Source organism: Nylanderia fulva, unplaced genomic scaffold (genome assembly GCF_048542155.1).
Source record: "Nylanderia fulva isolate GAGA-0341 unplaced genomic scaffold, ASM4854215v1 Scaffold25, whole genome shotgun sequence".
NCBI lineage: Eukaryota > Metazoa > Arthropoda > Insecta > Hymenoptera > Formicidae > Nylanderia > Nylanderia fulva.
The window spans coordinates 1698616-1717736 of NW_028190314.1; the positions used below are offsets into that span (position 1 = coordinate 1698616).

The 19121-nt window shown below is 34.9% G+C and overlaps 2 protein-coding genes across 5 annotated transcripts; one reads left to right on the forward strand and one right to left on the reverse strand.

Annotated features, from left to right (window-relative positions):
- Positions 1-16: 16 nt before the first annotated feature.
- On the reverse strand, positions 17-15540 carry LOC114941138 (uncharacterized). Of its 2 annotated transcripts, none has more exons than XM_029316029.2 (12): positions 15107-15539; positions 14064-14267; positions 12283-13989; positions 11965-12175; positions 11363-11859; positions 11055-11272; positions 9588-10949; positions 9103-9266; positions 8564-8730; positions 4738-8476; positions 2627-2709; positions 17-2545 (listed from the first exon to the last, which is right to left on the reverse strand). In XM_029316029.2, exons 2-12 carry the CDS (start codon positions 14193-14195, stop codon positions 1832-1834), a joined length of 8994 nt encoding a protein of 2997 aa, XP_029171862.2. In that variant the 5' UTR covers positions 14196-14267; positions 15107-15539; the 3' UTR covers positions 17-1831. The 2 variants fall into 2 exon arrangements, with proteins under 2 accessions (XP_029171862.2, XP_029171863.2); XM_029316030.2 differs by lacking the exon at positions 17-2545 and adding an exon at positions 3581-3615 and having other exon boundaries at positions 2683-2709; positions 15107-15540.
- IntS11 (integrator complex subunit 11) lies at positions 15535-19032 on the forward strand. 3 transcript variants are annotated; one of them, XM_029316032.2, is made up of 5 exons: positions 15535-15861; positions 16472-16724; positions 17054-17476; positions 17563-18387; positions 18492-19032. In XM_029316032.2, the coding sequence occupies exons 2-5, from the start codon at positions 16476-16478 to the stop codon at positions 18780-18782; spliced, it is 1788 nt and encodes a 595-aa protein (XP_029171865.1). In that variant the 5' UTR covers positions 15535-15861; positions 16472-16475; the 3' UTR covers positions 18783-19032. The 3 variants fall into 3 exon arrangements, with proteins under 3 accessions (XP_029171865.1, XP_029171864.1, XP_029171866.1); XM_029316031.2 differs by lacking the exon at positions 15535-15861 and adding an exon at positions 15869-15958; XM_029316033.2 differs by lacking the exon at positions 15535-15861 and adding an exon at positions 16003-16066.
- The last annotated feature ends 89 nt before the right edge of the window (positions 19033-19121 follow it).

Below are 19121 nucleotides of genomic sequence, written 5' to 3' on the forward strand. Positions count from 1 at the left end.
TAAAAAAAGTTCTCCCTCTTTTCCGAAAAAGTTTATTATAAAATATATTATAGCTTAATTAAGTACATATTCAACACTACATACGTGAACAATCTCTGTAACAACTACAGACACGGCCGAGAACGATAAATGTAAAGAGGATTGTGAATAATACTAAAAGAAAAGTACCCTGCAAACGGAAGAAGGTTCTTCGGGAGAGTCCGTGTATGAGAATTTTAATAAAAATTACAATTAAAAATTAATCAATTAAAAGAGCGATGTTACCCATGTATATATAGGAACAACGCTGGACAATGAGCACTTGAGCGCTGCAGTATTTACATATTTAAAGCGTACAAGAACCTCGAGGTAGCGCACATTCAAAACGATGATGATATCAGAATATCAGAAAAATTATGAAGATTGCAGCATGTGTAATTGCTACAATGTTTGAATGTGCTTTACTATCAGACATTCCCGCAAGCCTTACGTTTACATCACAACCATAAACATAAATCTAAGGGCAACAAAATCGCATCGATCGCGAATTAAAACGCATATTGATCGCGATTATCAGTCTATTAATAAATGAAATTACAGATAGTTTGTGTCGATAATAATAAATGTAATGTGACTGTATATATTATATAGGATTTGATTGTATTCTATACAATTGTAGGGGCTATATTCATGTGTTTTATTTAAAGAATTAATCTCTATTTCTCTCTTGAATATATTCAATACGTTTGAAAACCACAACATGCAAGAGAAGCACATAAAACATGATTTAAACCAATTGTTTAAAGTAATGACAAGAAAGAGAAGTGTTCTCAGAGATAAAAATGCTTATGCGCCTCACCCTGTATAGCCGATGTCTACTACAATGTCGATCTATATGTGTACTTGATTTAACGGTTTATAATTTCGATCAAAATGGCCCCAAAATGTCAGTCTTTCCGTTTGAATTTTGTTAATTTTATTACAAGTAATTGAGCACATGTGACGTCCTCGACTTGTGTGACTTATTGCGAAATGTACTTATATACTTACATATGTTATACGTTTTGCTAAAATAAGTTTTACATACACAGCAATCGAAGGGAGCATTTCGTTCAATTACAGTTTAACGAGAGCATAGATTGTGTTGCGCAGTAATTATATATTGTACAATTTCGATTAAAGCTACAGGAATAGACGATAAAGTATAACTTACGCAACAGAAGATCGTACTTTCGCTATCAAATTCTATGCGAGACAAAATGAACCAAATGCTTTACAATTATATTCAATAATGAATACTTGATCATTTGTGAAACAAAAAAAAACAAAAAGTACATCACTTCTTACGCGCGCGTCAATTGTTTTATGATAGCCCGTACATATAATTATCATTAAACGTTAGACACTCGTGTCAAAATCGCCTTGTTAACAAGAGATAAATTTTTTTTTAAACTGACCTAGGATGATTTGATTATCAAATTGCATGGATAGAATATATTAATGCCTAATAATTATTTACACCCATATCTTTCTGTTATTCACATATTTTTCATTATCTCACTTATGCAGCTTGTTGCTTTTTCACTGTATATTCGATACGTTGAATCAGCTCGGTAAAGTGACAAAAAGAAAAAAAACAACAAATTGTACAATCAACAAATAAATAGGAACCAGCCTATGATACACGCTATAAAATATTATGAATAAAAATGTAAGAATGTAACGTGGGAAACGCAGTTCTGAGGAAAAAAAGAGAGAACATTTTATACATCCTTTGCCTCGATTTTAATAATTATCATATGTAAGATATGATAAGTATCTCTGTTCGCGGGATGCAAAATGCTTATGATCGCTACACCATTATTCTTCTCTTTTTACCGTACGCTATTTTCATCACGTTCGCCGTTTCCATCATGAGAGTGTCCAGTATAGCTACCGTGAGTCCATTCTTCACCACCAGCTCGTCGTGATGAAACTTCGTCCATTCGTCCTCCTCGGCTTGAGCTTCCCTCGCCAGCAACTCGTCGACGCGATCCCTACGTTTCCTGCTCCAACGCATCACCATGTTCTCCCTTTGCAGCTTCGTCTTGAAACCGAACAGCGTGGCGACTTCCTTGTTGACGTACTCGACGAGTTCTTCCACGGTCTTCGGGATCTTCATCGCGGGTTTCGTTTTCACGTTCGGCTTCGTCCAGCTCGGTCCAGGCTTCTCGTACTCCGCCCGAAAGACTTCCACGATGATCTCCTTGCATAGATCAAAGAGAAAGGTGTTGTATATCCGTCTGTCCCTGTTCTCGTTCTTATCCTTGATCGACTCGTAAATCTCGCCTGGTGCTTCCAGACTCGCGATGTCCTCCCCGGCCAGTTTAGCACTGTATATCAGAGTCGTGGCTCTCTCGGTGAACGATGTCAGTTCTTCCACGTTGCATGGAATCACGGTGACCAGCGAAGGTGAACCCAGTGAAGTCGATAATCGACCATCTCCAGGCGGGGTGTAGGGAGGCGGCGGTTTATTTGGTATTTCCCGAACGTAAAAGGACACCTCCTCCGCTTCCAATTTCTTGATCTTGTAAAGGTAAGGTATGCATAAATTTAATGCACTTGTTGATGCATGGCAATTAAATAATTCGCTATCAAAGATACGAACCTCCAATTCGATCTGCAGTTGCTCGATGCGAAGCAACTTGGCTTCCAATTCGGCGACCTCGAGACCGGGTTGTTCCAGCGAAGCTGTGCGGAATAGAGGAAGAAAATATATATTTATATCGATTAAATAATTAGACACAGGCCGAGAGACAAGTTCCTCGGGAAAAGCAACACGAGAGAGCCTTCACATTACATCTGGGGAGGGAGGAAGGAGGATCAACAGTTTGTACTCGAGTGCTCTAAAAAGAGGAGGGAAAGAAGGAATGTTGCAAGGAAATAGGAAAACGTCCAGTATATCGAGAAACAAATGTTTTCAATGCACGTATATAAAACGGTACAAAGCTGTGACGGGGTGTTGGACATTCCATATAACATCTGTACACAATTTGTACACGATATCTTCTGAAGAAAGATTCAGAAAGAGAAGAGAAAGACAAAACAGTTGATGAACTGAACTTGTGTTGTGATGATGCACAATATACAGGGTGTTTCGGAACTGGCGGAAAAGTTTTTAATGTCAGATTCTTGATACCATTTGGAGACGATTTTTCCCTAGTGAAAATGTTGAGGGCATCATTTTTAGCATGTTCCCAATTTTTGCTATTAAGTATCTTTATAACTAACAATAAGCCTTATATTAAAATTTTATTAAAGCGAACTCTACTTAAAATTAACTGAAGAATGTAGTTCTGTTAATAGTTTATTTCCACAATAGTTTCCAAAAAAGCCTTTATTTTTTACTATTTTCGCTGAGAAAAAATCGTCTCCGAATGATACCAGAAATCCGCCATTAAAAACTTTTCCACCGGTTCTGAAACCCCCTGTATATTTACAGGCCTTTCTTGTGCGCGCATACAGATTAATAATAATCAAAGGATCAAGCATTTCATGCGACATCGACATTGAGATATAATAACAAGTCAATGTTCGTATCATTCGTAATTTCGTGTATTACCTTTAGATAAATATAATCTCGACTTTGCTATTTGTCTGAAAATAAACAACACATGGCTATACCAGGCAACGCTTTTGCACAGGAGAGCACACAGCCATTATAAAAAAAAGATAAAAAAAAAAAACACAAAAGGTGTTTTTGTATATAGTATGTAAAAAAGTGTAACAAATCGAGATGCGAGATAAATATGTATATCGAGAGTGATGACTCTCAGATGATGGTCAGCCCACATAAAATAATTGCATCGCATGAATTTCGGTCGAGAAAACATGTACAACAAGTAATTCGTATAAAGAGAGAAAGAAAAGACTCCACTATCTCTCAACATATACATATATAAAATTGATTCTTCGCTTGAAATATGTTATTCGATTCCTTTTAATTCACTCGAATAGCATCTTTCAAAGATTACTGTCTTGCTCTAACAAGTGTAAGATCTCTTGATTAGATTATTCCGCATGTGTTTATAAACACCGACTCGATACCAAAACATTGATTGGATCAAAATATCGTAATTTTTATGTTTCAAGTTTGAAGAATATTTACAATCAGATGGACGATTAATTAAAGGATTAATACTGATTCACATACATTATATGTACGGAGTGTAATTAAAAAAACATATATGAAGCACATCATTCTGAGGCCAATTTGGAAATTTTCAACGAAAATGTTGAAGATCATTATTTTTACATATTCTCAATTTTTATCACGTTTGTAGTAAATTAAGTCTTCAATTAAAATTCTATTAAACTACTTTTAAAAATTAACTGAAGCATGTAATTAATTAAATGTAATTAACTGAAGAATGTAATTAATTGAAGAATGAAATTACTGAAAAATGTAATTTTGTTAATATTTCAACTCTACAATATTTAGTTTGAGAAGTTCTTCTTTTCCAATCATTGATAACTTGAAAATGATTGGTATCTCGACATTTTCACCGAGAAAAAATCAAAATCCTCCAAATTGGCCAGAGAACTTGATGGTGTGCTCCGTATATGTTTATTTAGTTACACTCTGGATATATAATTCATATATATAAAAAACAGACGGTTGACTCTGCATATTGTCTACTATGTATGTTTTCGATTTCATATATAAATATAAAATATGTAATATAAAAAAAAATAATTCTAAAAAATATTTTAAAATACCTTTTAATTTATCAATCATGGCCGTGATGTCGTTCTCGGACGTGGCGACGATAGACGCCGGGTGAAAATTGGTTTTCACATCGACGTTCTGATTCGTCATCGCTTTGGTACCGCTCAGCAGATCGTCATCCAGGATGTCGATGTCCAATCTGGAATCGTTGAAGTCTCTTGGCGAATCCATCTCGATGTCGGAAACTCCTCTCGGAGTATCGCCGGCTTCGCTGGATTCACCGGACGAGCCATCCTGTTCTTGGAGCCGCGAGACTCTCTCCTGCAGTTCGTATATTATCCGGGCGGACTTGTTTTCCTCGTCGTCGTCCTTCTCCTCGACCAAGTCCGCGTCGCCGGTGGCCTCGTCTGGTAATTCCACTCTTCTTTCCAGAAATCGGTCTTTCTCTGATTCATCGTCCACTTGGTAAGATTTCTCCTCGATGTCCTCGTGTCCCGTCATCATCTTATTCATCATTTCGGGAGACGAATTATCATCCTCCGCGGAAACCTCCGCGTCGAGTAGCTCGCTGATCTCTTCCTGCGTCTCACTCTGCGCAACATTTTTCTCTTCGTTTCTCTGCGAATTGCTCGTGGAATCGGACGATGATCTTTGCGAAATTTCGTCCAGTATCCTCAATACTTCCTCCGATCTCTGCGTAGCTTGATATTTATCTGGCAAGTTGGAAGATTTCTTCGTCTTCGGTAAATCATTTTTATCTAAAATTTCAGACACCTCGAGACTCTCCTCGGAAATGTCCTCGTACTCTGGATCCTTCAATATGTCGAAGGTTTTGTTGAGGTTTTCGATTATCGGTGCATTGTCCGATATCGCCATTTTGTCAATTGTCTTTTCAGCTGGATCATTTGTTCTTTCTTCAGTTTCTTCAACTTCGGAGACTGCTTCGTCTACTAGTGATTCCGGAAAATCACATGTTGCAATGATTTTTTCCACAGTATCCAATCCACTTTCAGCAACTTCCACCAAATTGTCCAATTGTTCGCCATCCGAGCTGTCCTGTTCCACAATTGATTCCAAACATTCCTTTATTTCTACAATATCCTTCTTTTCTTCGTCTTCGTTTACGTAACTCGCGGCAGATTCTTCTTCTTCGGCCAATTCGACTTTAGCATCGATTTCGAGTTCCGATAAGACATTGTCCTCTACACTATCCGAATCCAATTCTGTTATTATAATTTCTTGCATTTCCGGTATCGCTTTGCGCGGACTCTCTTCGTTATCCATCTCGACTTGCAAATTTACCTTGGCTTTCTCCTCGGTTTCGTCGACCGTTTGTAAGGAAATATCTATTTTTTCATTATCAGGTTTATTATCGTTATGTGTATTTGGATAATCCGTATTAGTTTCGCTTATATTTTCTTCATTTATCTTTCCTTGCGCTTTGTCATTCAAGGACGAAAGATCCAAGACAGCTTCATCGGTTTCGTCATTTACACTGATATTTATATCGTCTAAAATTCCTTCATAACGATTATCTACCTCGTTACTTCGTTGATCGTTTTCCACGATATCCTTGACTTTTTCCAATAATTCAGCCATAGAATCTGAGATTACGTTATCAAGCTTTTCGTTTTCTTTATCAGAAATATTCTCTTCTCTAGCGATGATATCTAATATATCGTCAAGTTCGTCATTATTTTTTATCACCTGAGAATCCGTTAATACGTTATTAAACGTAATGTCGTGCACCTCGACTTTGGTGGATTCTCCCTTCGGAACACATGTCGACACGTTTATGTCATTTGTCGAATTAATTTTAGCCTCCAAATTCGAAGCATCGTCAACGCAATGTGATACGTTTTTCTTCGAGAAATTATTCGAAACATCTGTGTGATCCTCGCGTGATCTCGAATTGTCATCTTGTTCTCCAGTACTGATTTCATCCTGCGGGACTTGGAACGAATCGGACGTTGTCCAATTGCTTCTATCCTGAGAAATATTTTCCGTGTCAATCGTCGTATGCGACTGATCTTGATTAACGTTGGATGCTGGATGCGAATGTTTGCTATGGCGGACTAAACTTGTTTCAACATCTTCATCGAGACTCTTTAATATTCTTGTATCAGTACCTATTTCCGCTTTCAATACCTCGGGAATATTATCCGATTCCAAATCTTTGCTTTTGGCAACGTGTAGTAAGATTTTGTTTGAAACTGTGTTTTGCGTTTCGCAATTTTCCTTCAAACGGTGACCCGAAATGATGGGAGAATGAAAATGTTCAGAAAATTTTAATAAACGCTCCGCTTTTTCCGCTCGATTTTTTACAAAATCCTTCTCCAACTTTTTCTCGTTTAAATCCTTCTGTTCACTTATACGTTTCTCTGAGTCATCGATAATATTTGCTGCGCGATCGAGATTTTTTCTGCTTTCTGACATTTTGGAAAAAATCTCAGAAATTGATTTTACCTCGAGCTCCGAGACTAAGTCATTCAATTCTTTGTCCTCATTTTCTAATATCGAACGTGAACCTGAAGTTTTAACGTGTTCTGATATTATCGATTTCTCTATTTGATTCATTATCTCTTTGCTTTTAGCTTCATAATCAATTTCGCGAGCCAAATCGGAGAGATGAACCTCTTCCGATATTATCGATGTTTCGCTATTTATTATTTCGTCCGATTTATATTTATCGTGACTCAAATCGTCGAGAGATTTTGATTTTTCATTATTTGTCAAACGAAGCTTGGTATTAATTTCATCCGAGCTTATATGCTTCTCCTCATTTGAAATATTATTTGAGATTTTATCGCTAAAAACTGATTTGGATATTATTTCCGATATATCCTGCGATGTATTTCTTTCGTCGTTCTCCACTTTAGACTTTTCATTCGATTCGTTATTCAGGCGCGATATCATTTCCGAAAAAGCTTTGATATCATTTTCGATCAAACTTATATCTTCGCTCAGGTTCTTATTATTTAACTGTAAATAGTCCAATTTCCTCGAATAAGTGAGTATATCGGAATCGGCGACTGTACAAGCAGCACTTTCCGTGGAATAGTCGGATCTAATCGGAACGGCTTTTATATAGTAGACATTTTCTATTTCCCGATTCTCAGCTCGAATCGCGAGATTTGTCTTTGGTCGAGATCGATCGACATCAGTCGTTGATCCTTTATTTGTCCTTGATTCGGTATTGATGGTACTGTGATCTACAAATCTCGCATCCGATAATGTTCGCACTTCCGATTCTGATCTTACTGTGCTGAGATTTGTTTCAACGTTTTCTTCTACATTGCCAGATGTGCTATTTTGTTTTATCTCAGATTCTTCGTTGTGCGTTTTCTTAGAAAGAGTAAGATATTTTTCCAAATGTGCATCATTTGCAGTCGATAATACCGAAGTCGCTGGTCGAATTTTATTATAAGCCTCTGATGAAGTGAATTCGTCGGGAACGATATGATTGTCCTTTAATTCTGAAATATTTGTGCTTTTGGTATCCATATATTTTGATTTTTTACAACTATCCTTTTCAAGTTTATCATCGTACGTTATAGAAATAATTTTTGACAGATTTTTTTGCTGATTTCTCGTCACTAAAAGATCAGATTCCGATCTAGATCTCAATAAATCGCTACTCTTATAAATATCTTGTATCCTTTTCAGCGGTATTTCAGGTACTTTGAAATCAGCCAATGACTTTGGTTCTATAGCTAACTTGTCGGTTTCTTTAATAGTTTTCTTCGTTTCCAATTTTTTACGCATTTCGTGGATGGTCATGTCGTACTTCTGTAAAAGAAAATAAAAAACAAATTTCATAGAAAAATATAATTAGATAATTATATACTTACTTATATTTACTCTATATACACTTACTTTAATCTGATTCAGTAAATTTGCCTCTAGAGCACGTAGCTGTTTCTTGGTTTGCTTCTTAGCTTCTCTTTTTAAACGAGCGATTTCAATGCGTCGTTCCTCTAACTTTTTAGCAAGAACTCCTATTCTTCCCTCGACATCGCTCGTATCAGACGAAATAGTGGTATCTATTAAAAGAATTTACAATCAAAGTTTGAAAGTAAGCAAAAAAAATCTAATACCCTATTTAACAAAAAAACTGTCATGATAATTATAATATTCTATAATTAAAAATATAGAATCTCTGTACTAAACTATTTTTTTTCCTTAAAACTTATAAATATAATTTATTGGTCAGTTATTTTCAATTGTAAATCCATTAGAAAAAAAGCACACTAAATTATTATTAAACTATTATTATATTTTTATATATAATAAATTGTATTAAAATTATGATAAAAAAATAAACTTTATATATTATAATATATAATTTTATGTATAATTATAACTGAATATTTTGAACGACGAAATTTTTACATAAAATTGTTTTTGTACATTACCTAGCTGATTCAAGATATTGGAGTAAGTCGCAACAAGTTTATATGCCGTCTGCTCCATGCGAGTCACACGGTTTTCTTCTACTTTTAATCTTGCGTGCCAGGCCATCAAGTTCTTAAGACAGTTTTTACGCGATACAACTGCAGTTTCGCGTGCGTTTAAAATTCTGAAGAGAACAGGAGAGAATGTATTACAACTCTAACAAGAATATGCATGTGCAATGCTTGTCATGCGGACTGCCTCTCTGCAGAGAATCTATTTTTACAATAGCTTTACTCGATCTGGCGCGAATGCATAGTTTATTATTAGACTTCCCAACACATAACTTTAGTGATTCAAGATTTTATTAGCGAAACACACGTTCGCGTATGTGCACTTTTGTTCGCGTTAAATGACGTAAAAGAATGTTCGTATCGTTAAAAATAAAAAAAGAAGAGAAATAGAGAAAAATGCGTATAAATAATCATATGTGTTACGTATTACTTACTGTTCCAAATGTCTGTCCTGCGATCTAACGACTATAGATTTTGATAAATTTTTCTCACTTTCTTTAGAACTGCGATGAGAAATGGCAAAAGTACTAATTCGAGACGTGGATATATTTTGAGTGTTGCTGCGTTCGTTTCTAGAAGAATTCTCATCATCTGCAAGTTTTCTGTTGGAAACTTGACTGGACACGTTTTCCTTACTCTCGTAATCGTTAGACGTTTCGCTCGACTTTAAGTTTTTATCCTTTACAAGTTTCGAATGCTTAACAAGCGATTTTTGGCTTTCATTAAAATCTAACTCACTTAAAATTGAATCTTTGTTATTGTTAAGCAATTCATGCTCAAGTTTTGTTCGTTTATCTTGATGTTTGATAACTTCTTCAGATAAATGAGAACTTGATTTGGATGGTATGTTTTCCGTTAATGTATTGGAAGATGACTTCACCTTTTGATACTTTAAATTCTTGTGCTTGGAATTTGCATTAGACTCTTCACTATATTGCGACTTCTTGGATATGTCTCTGTCACTCGTAATAGATTTTTCAATTTTCTTAAAACTCTTACTCGTGTTTGTTTGCAATATATCTTCAGAAATTTGCGACGTTTTTGAAACAGTATCTTGAGTTATCGTTTTTATTTCTTCCTCTATAGATCCATTGTTAACGGTTACAGTATTGGAAGTCAATTCTTTTTCTTTCGCGATGGTCGCAGTTTGCACAGAGAGGTCTTGCGACGTTCTCGATTTCTTAGACAATTCTTCTACTAACGTATCGGATTCGGATTTCGCGTGATCAGGTACTGACGTATTTATTAATTCTAATTTTGACGATTGCGATACTCCGATCGATGATTCCTGATTTTCCAAGAGACGTTTCATCTTCATAGGATGACCTTGAATCCATTTCGATTCCATATCGCGCTGATTTTGCTTCCACTGCAAAATATCCGCTCTAGGCATTTTTTCTTCATATTTTCGAGATCTTAGCTCATGCTTCGATATATCGCTTCTTTTCGGCGACGCTATCGGATCCTTTTCTCGTAATTCGTCACATTTGATCAAGTCATCGGATTTTACCAAGTCAAGTTTGATCGAATCACCCTCGGATCTTTGTAAACATGACTCTATATGAGAGCCATCGTGCTGAGATTTATTAGATTCAATCACGGAGCTCTTAGAACTGTTACTGCGTATGTCGTAACCCTTCATAGGACCCGATAATCTCCTCGGTGATGAGCTGTCGGCACTTCTCTTTAATTTCGTTAAAATATTCCTCGTCGTCATTTCCGGATTAAACATATCTTTCTGCTTTTGTAATATATTCATTCGTTCCTGGCTTGCGTGTTGATGCAATCTTTTTATCCTATTAATAAACAATATACTTTAATACAAAAGCACTTGTAAGCAATTATACAAATTATTAATTATTTATATAAATTATTAATAATTATACAAATATTGCGCTTACTGGGTAAGTAATTCTTGTTCTTGTTGCAGTTTTAATAACAGAGCTCTCTGTTTCTTTTTTAAGGAACGACTGTCTTGCCCCGTGTCTCTCAACACACGCTTCTGTTCTTCTAATTGCGCCAATTTTTTAGTTTTGTCGTTTAATGTTTTCTCTTGAAACTTTAACAACTCCTTCATTTTATTACATCGTAGGTTCTCATCTCTTATAAGCTGTTCTATCTAAAAAAGAAAAGAAAAATGCACATTAATTAAATATTCAATTAATGTGTACAGTTACACACAAATATACATATATATAAAATAAAATACTTCTGAATCCATATACTGATTAATTGAGAACGTCACATCTCGAGTTGAGATACTAATTTCAGTCCCAGTTTCTGTTTTTATCGATGAGGTAGTTTCATGTAAACTAATCTCCGACATAGTCTTTATTCTGCTTGGTACTGATATATCATCTATTTGGTCCAAATTTTCGAATTGTTCGATCGAACTTAAAAACTGTTGAGAAATATAATTTTCCACTGAAGATGATTGTTCGTACATCTTTTCGTCGATTTCCAATATTTTGTCTTCCGCGTTTGGTTTGTCCGTGGATATGTTGGTTTGAGTCGCTATATCGTTCACCGTTTGAGTTTGTACTTCCGCCACTTTGACCACCGCTATATTTTCATAATTAATACCCGCCGATTCGTCGACGTTAGTTTGGTTTGTTAAAACGTAATACTTTTTGTTAAACTGTGATTCGTCGCTTGGTCTCGATAGTTCGGTGACATTTTTTTTCATACAGTCAATTGAATCCAATGCTGTTATAAAGATATTTTGGATATTTAATATATATATATATATATAAAATTCTCTAGTAAGATTCTCAGACAAATAATTACACTAAATAAAAATAGGCTTCTTACCTTTTTCAGTATTATTATCATAGCCATCTTCAGCAGTTCTCTCCAGTTCTTCATCTTTTTCCATTACTTTTTGTGAATTTTTTTGTTCCTGCTTACATTTAGTATTGTATAAACACTTTTCAACATCTATAACTTGCCTAAGGGACTCGTTAAAAGTATCATAAAGCTGCAGTTCTGCCCGAAATTGCTTATGTAAAGCTTTTGGATGCATCTGAAATTAATTTCAATATATTTTTATTTTTTTTAATGTTTGTATATTATTAATGTGATTGTATATTTGTTTGTATGTGTATATAAACATAACATATATATACTCACCAATTGTCCTTCCTCCTGCTCTTTCTCAGAATTTATTGTTGGTTTATACTTTGGACAGCTCGCATCCACTTCTGAATCACTACTTGGGATCAAGTTTCTTCTTCGTTTAGATCTGACAAAATTTACTGTTTCCGGCGTAGCTAAATCTTGAAATTCTTGTTGGAAATAACCATCTCTGAAAGAGATTCTTCTAACATCGAATAATACTTCCGGCAATATGCTGACATCTACGTTGTTCGAATCATCATTAGTAGTTGTTTCTTTACTAACGATGCTCCGGGAATATGATTCCTCGTCTTTCTTAGTACTTGTGCTCGTGAGCTGTCTCTCAGAATGTTCCGCATATTTCTCGGAAATTTTAATCGATCTGGCAAAATTAATGTTCTGTTTAATTTCCGTAGCCGTTTCGAGATCCTTACTTTTTGATACCTGTGTAGAATTTACATGATAAGCACGATTTTTTGAACTATTTATTTCAGACATGGATCCGATATCTTTCGATGGTCCCGAATTAGCACTGTGTTGCTTTCCTTCGATTTTGTTATTTGACATTTTACTTTTATCATACACTCTCTTTATTTGCTCCTTATAGGTACTATTTGATTTATCTTCCTTCAATTGTCTATTATCTAAATCAAATATATGATCAGATGTATTTGAATCTGATTTTGAGTCTTCTATCTCAGATCTTTGCTTCATATGGCAAGTATCTTTAGATTTAGTTTCAATATTTTTACATAAAACACTAATGTTATCTCTCAGTGTAATTTTATCCGATAGTGATTCGTTGCTCGATATTCGACCTATAGGATTATCTCTCAATTCTACAGACTGTGCATTGAAAAACCTTTGTCTTTTCTCATTATCTTTTTTAGTGGTGGAAATTATAACATTTTTATCTTTTAATTTCATCGACAGAAAATCATTACTTGTTGTAGCATAAAATAATTTATCATTTTTTGGTAATCTTACATTGCCTGTATTGCTTGCATCTTTTCTGGAAACATGTTTTGGGCTTCGACTGCGTTTTGTATGTTCTTGCACAGGTTCGTCCCTCTTTGCACACAAAGTATCATCTTTTTTCATTCTCTTAGATTTGTTTTCCTTTTCCCTGGAGCTATCTCTAACATGTTCCTTCTTTTTACATAAATTGGATGCTATAGATACATTTGGTGCTTTCAATGGCTCTATGTTTTCACAATTAATAATTGATCCATCTGGAAAGAAAAAGTCTAATTTTCTTTGTACTTTTTCACCAGTTCTTAACGATCTATCAGATCTATCAAGTGCAAATTCTTTTGCAGTTGTTTCAGACTTTGTTGAAGGCAGTTCCTTTGAGACGGAATTATCTATACTAGAGAAGTCCAATGTTTTTGGAGAGATTTTCAAATCTGGAACTTTCAGTGGTTTAATATAATCCATTTTCGGTACAATTGGATAGAAGTTCTGTGTACTATTTGTTTTTAACACTGAAGAAGTCAAGTTGTTTTTTGCTTGAGAACTTGGATTGTATATTTTTGCACTGGTGATACAATCTCCTAGCTTTTGTTTCACTGCACTAATAAATGTAAAAGGATATGGTTGAACAGGGTGATAAGATAGCAAATTTTCTAAACTCTTTATGTCAGGTGCAGAAACTCGTGAGTTGGCTAATTGATTTTTGATAGTTTGCCTTTGCGCTTCCAAATCTAATGAAATCTGTGTTGTCTGAAATGAAGAAATTATGTATAAGAATTTTAACATATAATTATATAGGAGAAAAAATAACAAAAATCACTCACAATAGCAGAGGTTTCGGCACGTTTAGCAATAACATCTGGATCCGAAAAGAAGACATATTTTTTTTTATCCTCAGGTTCTTCCTTGTGACTACCACTCTTCATATTTCTATTCTTGAACCATGTAAATAACATTCCATAGAATCATCATAGATAACATTCCATATTCCTTATGGTGCACATAAATATAATTGAAACACAACAGAGCTACAACAAAACAAAAAATATCACATTTACTTTTATATAAAAATATAAAATGTGTTAATAAACCGACCACAACTGGCAATGTTATTCTTTAGTTATTTATTCAAAATTCAGACGTTTCGTATGAATTTTATTATGTAGAAGTGTGTCAATTTATTTCTTAGCAGGTATGATTTTTATTTAATTAATTTATATACATTGGTTTACGCTATTTATCATTTTTTAAAAATGTGCTTTTTATTAATAATTTATCAACATTTATAATTATTACTTTTTGATCGTAGACTTGATAAGGACCTGAACTAAGGTCGAAACGTTGTCTGAATTTTGAATAAATAACTAAAGAATAACATTGCCAGTTGTGGTCGGTTTATTAACACATTTTATATTTTTATTTCACTGGCGACTCATAAATTACTCGTTACTTTTATATATTAAAAAAATAATGAAAAAAATGTTAGTACATTTTTAACTGAAGTATTCTATTTTTGTACCATTGTAATCAGATTTAAGAAATCACAATATATAAATTATTATAAATTATTAATAAATTATTTTACGATTTTTTATAAAGAAGTATAACAAATCACTAATTTAAATAAATTTATGCAGACTTAAAAAATTTGAATTGATTTAAAGAAATAAATTAAATTACTCTAGAACGCATTAAAAACCTATAAAGCATCCTTTCAATCTAACATTATTTTCTCGCTGATAAGCACCAATTAGACGGAGAACGAAACATAATATTTCATCGAAGAGAGTCGAGTCCTACGCACATACTTTGTTGATTCATGGCGCCATATTTTAAAGATTATTCAGCAAAGTGATAAAATTCTTACCACGAGCGTCTCGGAAAGATCGTGCTTTACTTTATTTTCTCTTCCGTACGAAGATCCCACATAACGCGCGCGCACCACGTCCTAGTGCTGGTATCGCGTTCTCAGCAGTTTATCACAACGGCCGTTTGTAAACTGTGGTCACGTGGTACGTTAGGACGTTAGGACCCGCTACTCGTTCGCGATCAAACATGGCAACCGCCGGGCAGGGAGGAGGGAGGAGATTCACGCACACACGGGATATAATCGATAAATAACGCGAACGCGCGAGAATCTCGTGGAGAACGCAAAGAAACTCGCTTCCTTTGCATCGCGTCACTCCGCGTAAATATTACATTTTTTTCATCTCGCTGGAACAGCGCACAGCTGTTTTTGACACCGCAGAATCCTTCGGAATTTGTCTCCCACTTTACCTTCTTTTCTCTCTCTCTCTCTCTCTCTCTTTCTCACTCTCTCTCTCTTTTACTCATCACTGTCACGTCACGAATCCTAATAAAACTTCTATCGCATGAATCTACAGATACGTACACGTTTCTTATCGGAGCATCGCTTCGTTTGTTCGTCCAATCACAGGTGAACATGTCACGTGTTGACTGTTGAATAGGGAATTTTTTTAGTTCTGAAAATTTTTCCAGTCGACAGCCAATCGTGTTTCTTCCTCGAACGATCGTGAAGTGCGCATTTATATGATCGGAAACTAACCAATCGCGTGTGTTCATAAAAATCTGGACTATAGTACTCGATTCTCGGACTGATATGTATGTATATACTATAGTTGACTATAGATTATTGTATATAAAGAAAAGAAGATATATTTGTTTACAAGATTTTTATGTAACAATTTTCGAAGAAAACGTAAAATAAATTTTTGATATATCAATCTCGTTTATCATTCATTAATTTTGTAGTATTATGTGGGTGCATATAATGATTTTATTTTTGTGTATATTTACTATATAACCGGTGCGCATCAAAAAGTCCTTTATTTCTAATTAATTCTATAACCTAATCTTAATCTTTTTTTATTTTTTATTTATTTATTTATATTACATATGACAATAATTAAGGAGTGACATCAGAAATTGTTGATCTGGATTAATCAACTAATTGATATCTCTTTATATAGATAATATAATGTCAATATTATAATTGTAATCTTTCGCACCATTCATGTTTAATTTATTTTAGAAGCAAATTATTTTTCAAGTTTCTAAAATGCAAAAAGATTATTTATTCATATTCATGGCAAATTATGTGACATATATTTAATTTAATAATCTGAGTTTTATTCATTTTTTCTTTATATGATTAATATAATTGAATTTTTCATATCTAAATAACACATTAAATTTATAATTGTTTTTACAGAAAAATGCCGGACATAAAAGTTACACCACTTGGTGCTGGACAGGATGTTGGACGTAGTTGTATTCTTGTTACAATGGGTGGTAAAAATATTATGTTTGACTGTGGAATGCACATGGGATTCAACGATGAGAGACGCTTTCCTGACTTTTCTTACATAGTCGCGGAGGGACCTGCGACCAATTACATCGATTGCGTTATTATCTCTCATTTCCACTTGGATCATTGCGGTGCCCTTCCATATTTCACAGAGATGGTAATTACACAACTTTAATGCTTAAAAACTGTTGTATAAGCGAGCTTCCTTTTTTTGATGTTCTTTCAAATATTTATACATCTATATTCATTTGAATATTTATACATAAATGGAAGATTAAAGGGCAATAGAAACCAGCAAAGATAAAATGTAAACCAAAAATTTTGATTCGATGATAATAAATCAAAATCTATGTGACATTACAAATTTTTTATTTGTACTCTAATATTTTTACTGGCTCTTATTGCCATTTAATCTGTGATTTATTATTAAAGGGGCCTTTGAGTTTATGTATTTATTTTTTATTTATACATCTGTTCTTCGCACAGGTAGGCTATACTGGACCAATTTACATGACACATCCAACCAAAGCTATTGCACCAATCTTACTAGAGGATATGAGGAAGGTCGCGGTGGAACGTAAAGGTGAAAGCAACTTCTTCACATCCCAGATGATCAAGGATTGCATGAAAAAAGTTGTCGCTGTCACGCTTCATCAGTCTGTCATGGTCGACCCGGAGTTAGAAATAAAGGCGTATTACGCCGGACACGTGCTCGGAGCGGCTATGTTTTGGGTCCGCGTAGGATCGCAATCCATCGTATACACAGGAGACTACAACATGACTCCGGATCGACATTTAGGCGCCGCATGGATAGATAAATGTAGACCGGATTTATTAATATCAGAATCGACGTACGCAACTACGATTAGAGACTCTAAAAGATGCAGGGAAAGAGACTTTTTGAAAAAAGTATGTCTTTTTGTTTTTATTTATTACCTATAAAGCATGATTTAGCTGGTTGTACAATTTCGATTTTATCATTTTTTGTGTTTTAGGTACACGAATGCATCGACAGAGGTGGAAAAGTGCTGATCCCCGTATTTGCTCTCGGTCGCGCCCAAGAATTGTGCATACTTTTGGAAACGTATTGGGAGAGAATGAATTTAAAAGTACCCGTTTACTTTGCGCTTGGTCTGACCGAGAAGGCTAACAATTATTACAAAATGTTTATTACTTGGACTAATCAGAAAATTAAGAAAACGTTTGTACAACGGAATATGTTTGACTTTAAACATATAAAACCGTTCGATAAAGCGTACATTGATAATCCAGGTGCGATGGTAGTGTTTGCCACGCCGGGGATGTTACATGCCGGCCTGTCTCTGCAGATTTTTAAGAAATGGGCGCCCAACGAGGCCAATATGGTTATCATGCCGGGCTTCTGCGTACAAGGCACCGTGGGTCATAAGGTCTTGAACGGGACGCGCAGAATAGAGTTCGAGAATCGGCAGATCGTGGAGGTGAAGATGGCCGTAGAATACATGTCCTTCTCCGCTCACGCCGACGCGAAGGGGATAATGCAGTTGATACAGTATTGCGAGCCGAAAAATGTTATGCTGGTGCATGGGGAATTCGCCAAGATGGAATACTTGAAGGAGAAGATTAAACAGGAATTCGGGGTCAGCTGCTATAATCCAGCGAATGGCGAGACTTGTGTCATCACGACCACTTCCAAGGTTCCCGTGGATGCTTCTTTAGCATTGCTGAAAGCCGAAGCGAAGAGATATTCGGCCTTACCGCCAGATCCGAAAAGACGGAGATTACTTCACAGTATTTTAATGTTGAGAGAAGATGGTGTCTGTCTCGTAGATGCGGATGAGGTAATCTTACTAAATCAACATTTAAAAATAATTGTTACATTCTATATTTTATGTTAATTGTGCAAATAAATTGATTGTTGTTATTCTTGTATGTATTTTATTAGGTTGCAAAGGCTGCGGGTATCACTAAACACGTAGTGAGATTCACGTCCACTGTGCAAGTAAGAGATCCTGGTCCAGCACAAGCCACAACTCTAAAACTATTACAACCGTTGAAAGAGAGATTATCCGGATGGACAGTCCAATTAACAGATGGCTCTATATCGGTTGAGTCCGTTTTGGTGAAAGTAGAAGGAGACGAAGATGATCAAAAGAGTGTTTATGTTTCGTGGACTAATCAAGATGAAGATTTAGGTAGTTACATTCTCGGATTTCTCCAAACAATGTTGAATTAAAACAAAAGAAATGTCGAACTAAGAAACTTCTTCGACCTGTGATACTGAAATGTAATTTTTCCGATTACTGTTGAAGGAACAATTATAAATACGCTTTGCGTATAGATACAGAGTTGAGATAAATATTTTTGAGTAAAGAAAGTATCGAGTGACTAGATGATAATATTATTTCTTATGTTTTGAATATTTTTGTGTATTTTTACTCTTGAATAGAATACGCATGAACAATATATAATGCACTTTTCACACATTTTTTCAAGCAGTTTTTTTTACCTATATAGTATTATCTGTAGTCTATATAGTTTATCATTTATATAGTATTTATAAGGAAAATAACAT

Excerpts from the sequence above, each read along its gene's own strand:
- IntS11 (XM_029316032.2), top strand. The coding sequence starts at position 16,476 with ATGCCGGACATAAAAGTTACACCACTTGGTGCTGGACAGGATGTTGGA. Across the intron at positions 16,725-17,053 it reads TTCCATATTTCACAGAGATG|GTAGGCTATACTGGACCAAT; the intron begins GTAATTACACAA and ends TTCTTCGCACAG. Across the intron at positions 17,477-17,562 it reads AAAGAGACTTTTTGAAAAAA|GTACACGAATGCATCGACAG; the intron begins GTATGTCTTTTT and ends TTTGTGTTTTAG.
- LOC114941138 (XM_029316029.2), bottom strand. The coding sequence starts at position 14,195 with ATGTTATTTACATGGTTCAAGAATAGAAATATGAAGAGTGGTAGTCAC. Across the intron at positions 13,990-14,063 it reads GTGCCGAAACCTCTGCTATT|ACAACACAGATTTCATTAGA; the intron begins GTGAGTGATTTT and ends TCTTCATTTCAG. Across the intron at positions 8,731-9,102 it reads CAATATCTTGAATCAGCTAG|ATACCACTATTTCGTCTGAT; the intron begins GTAATGTACAAA and ends TTCTTTTAATAG.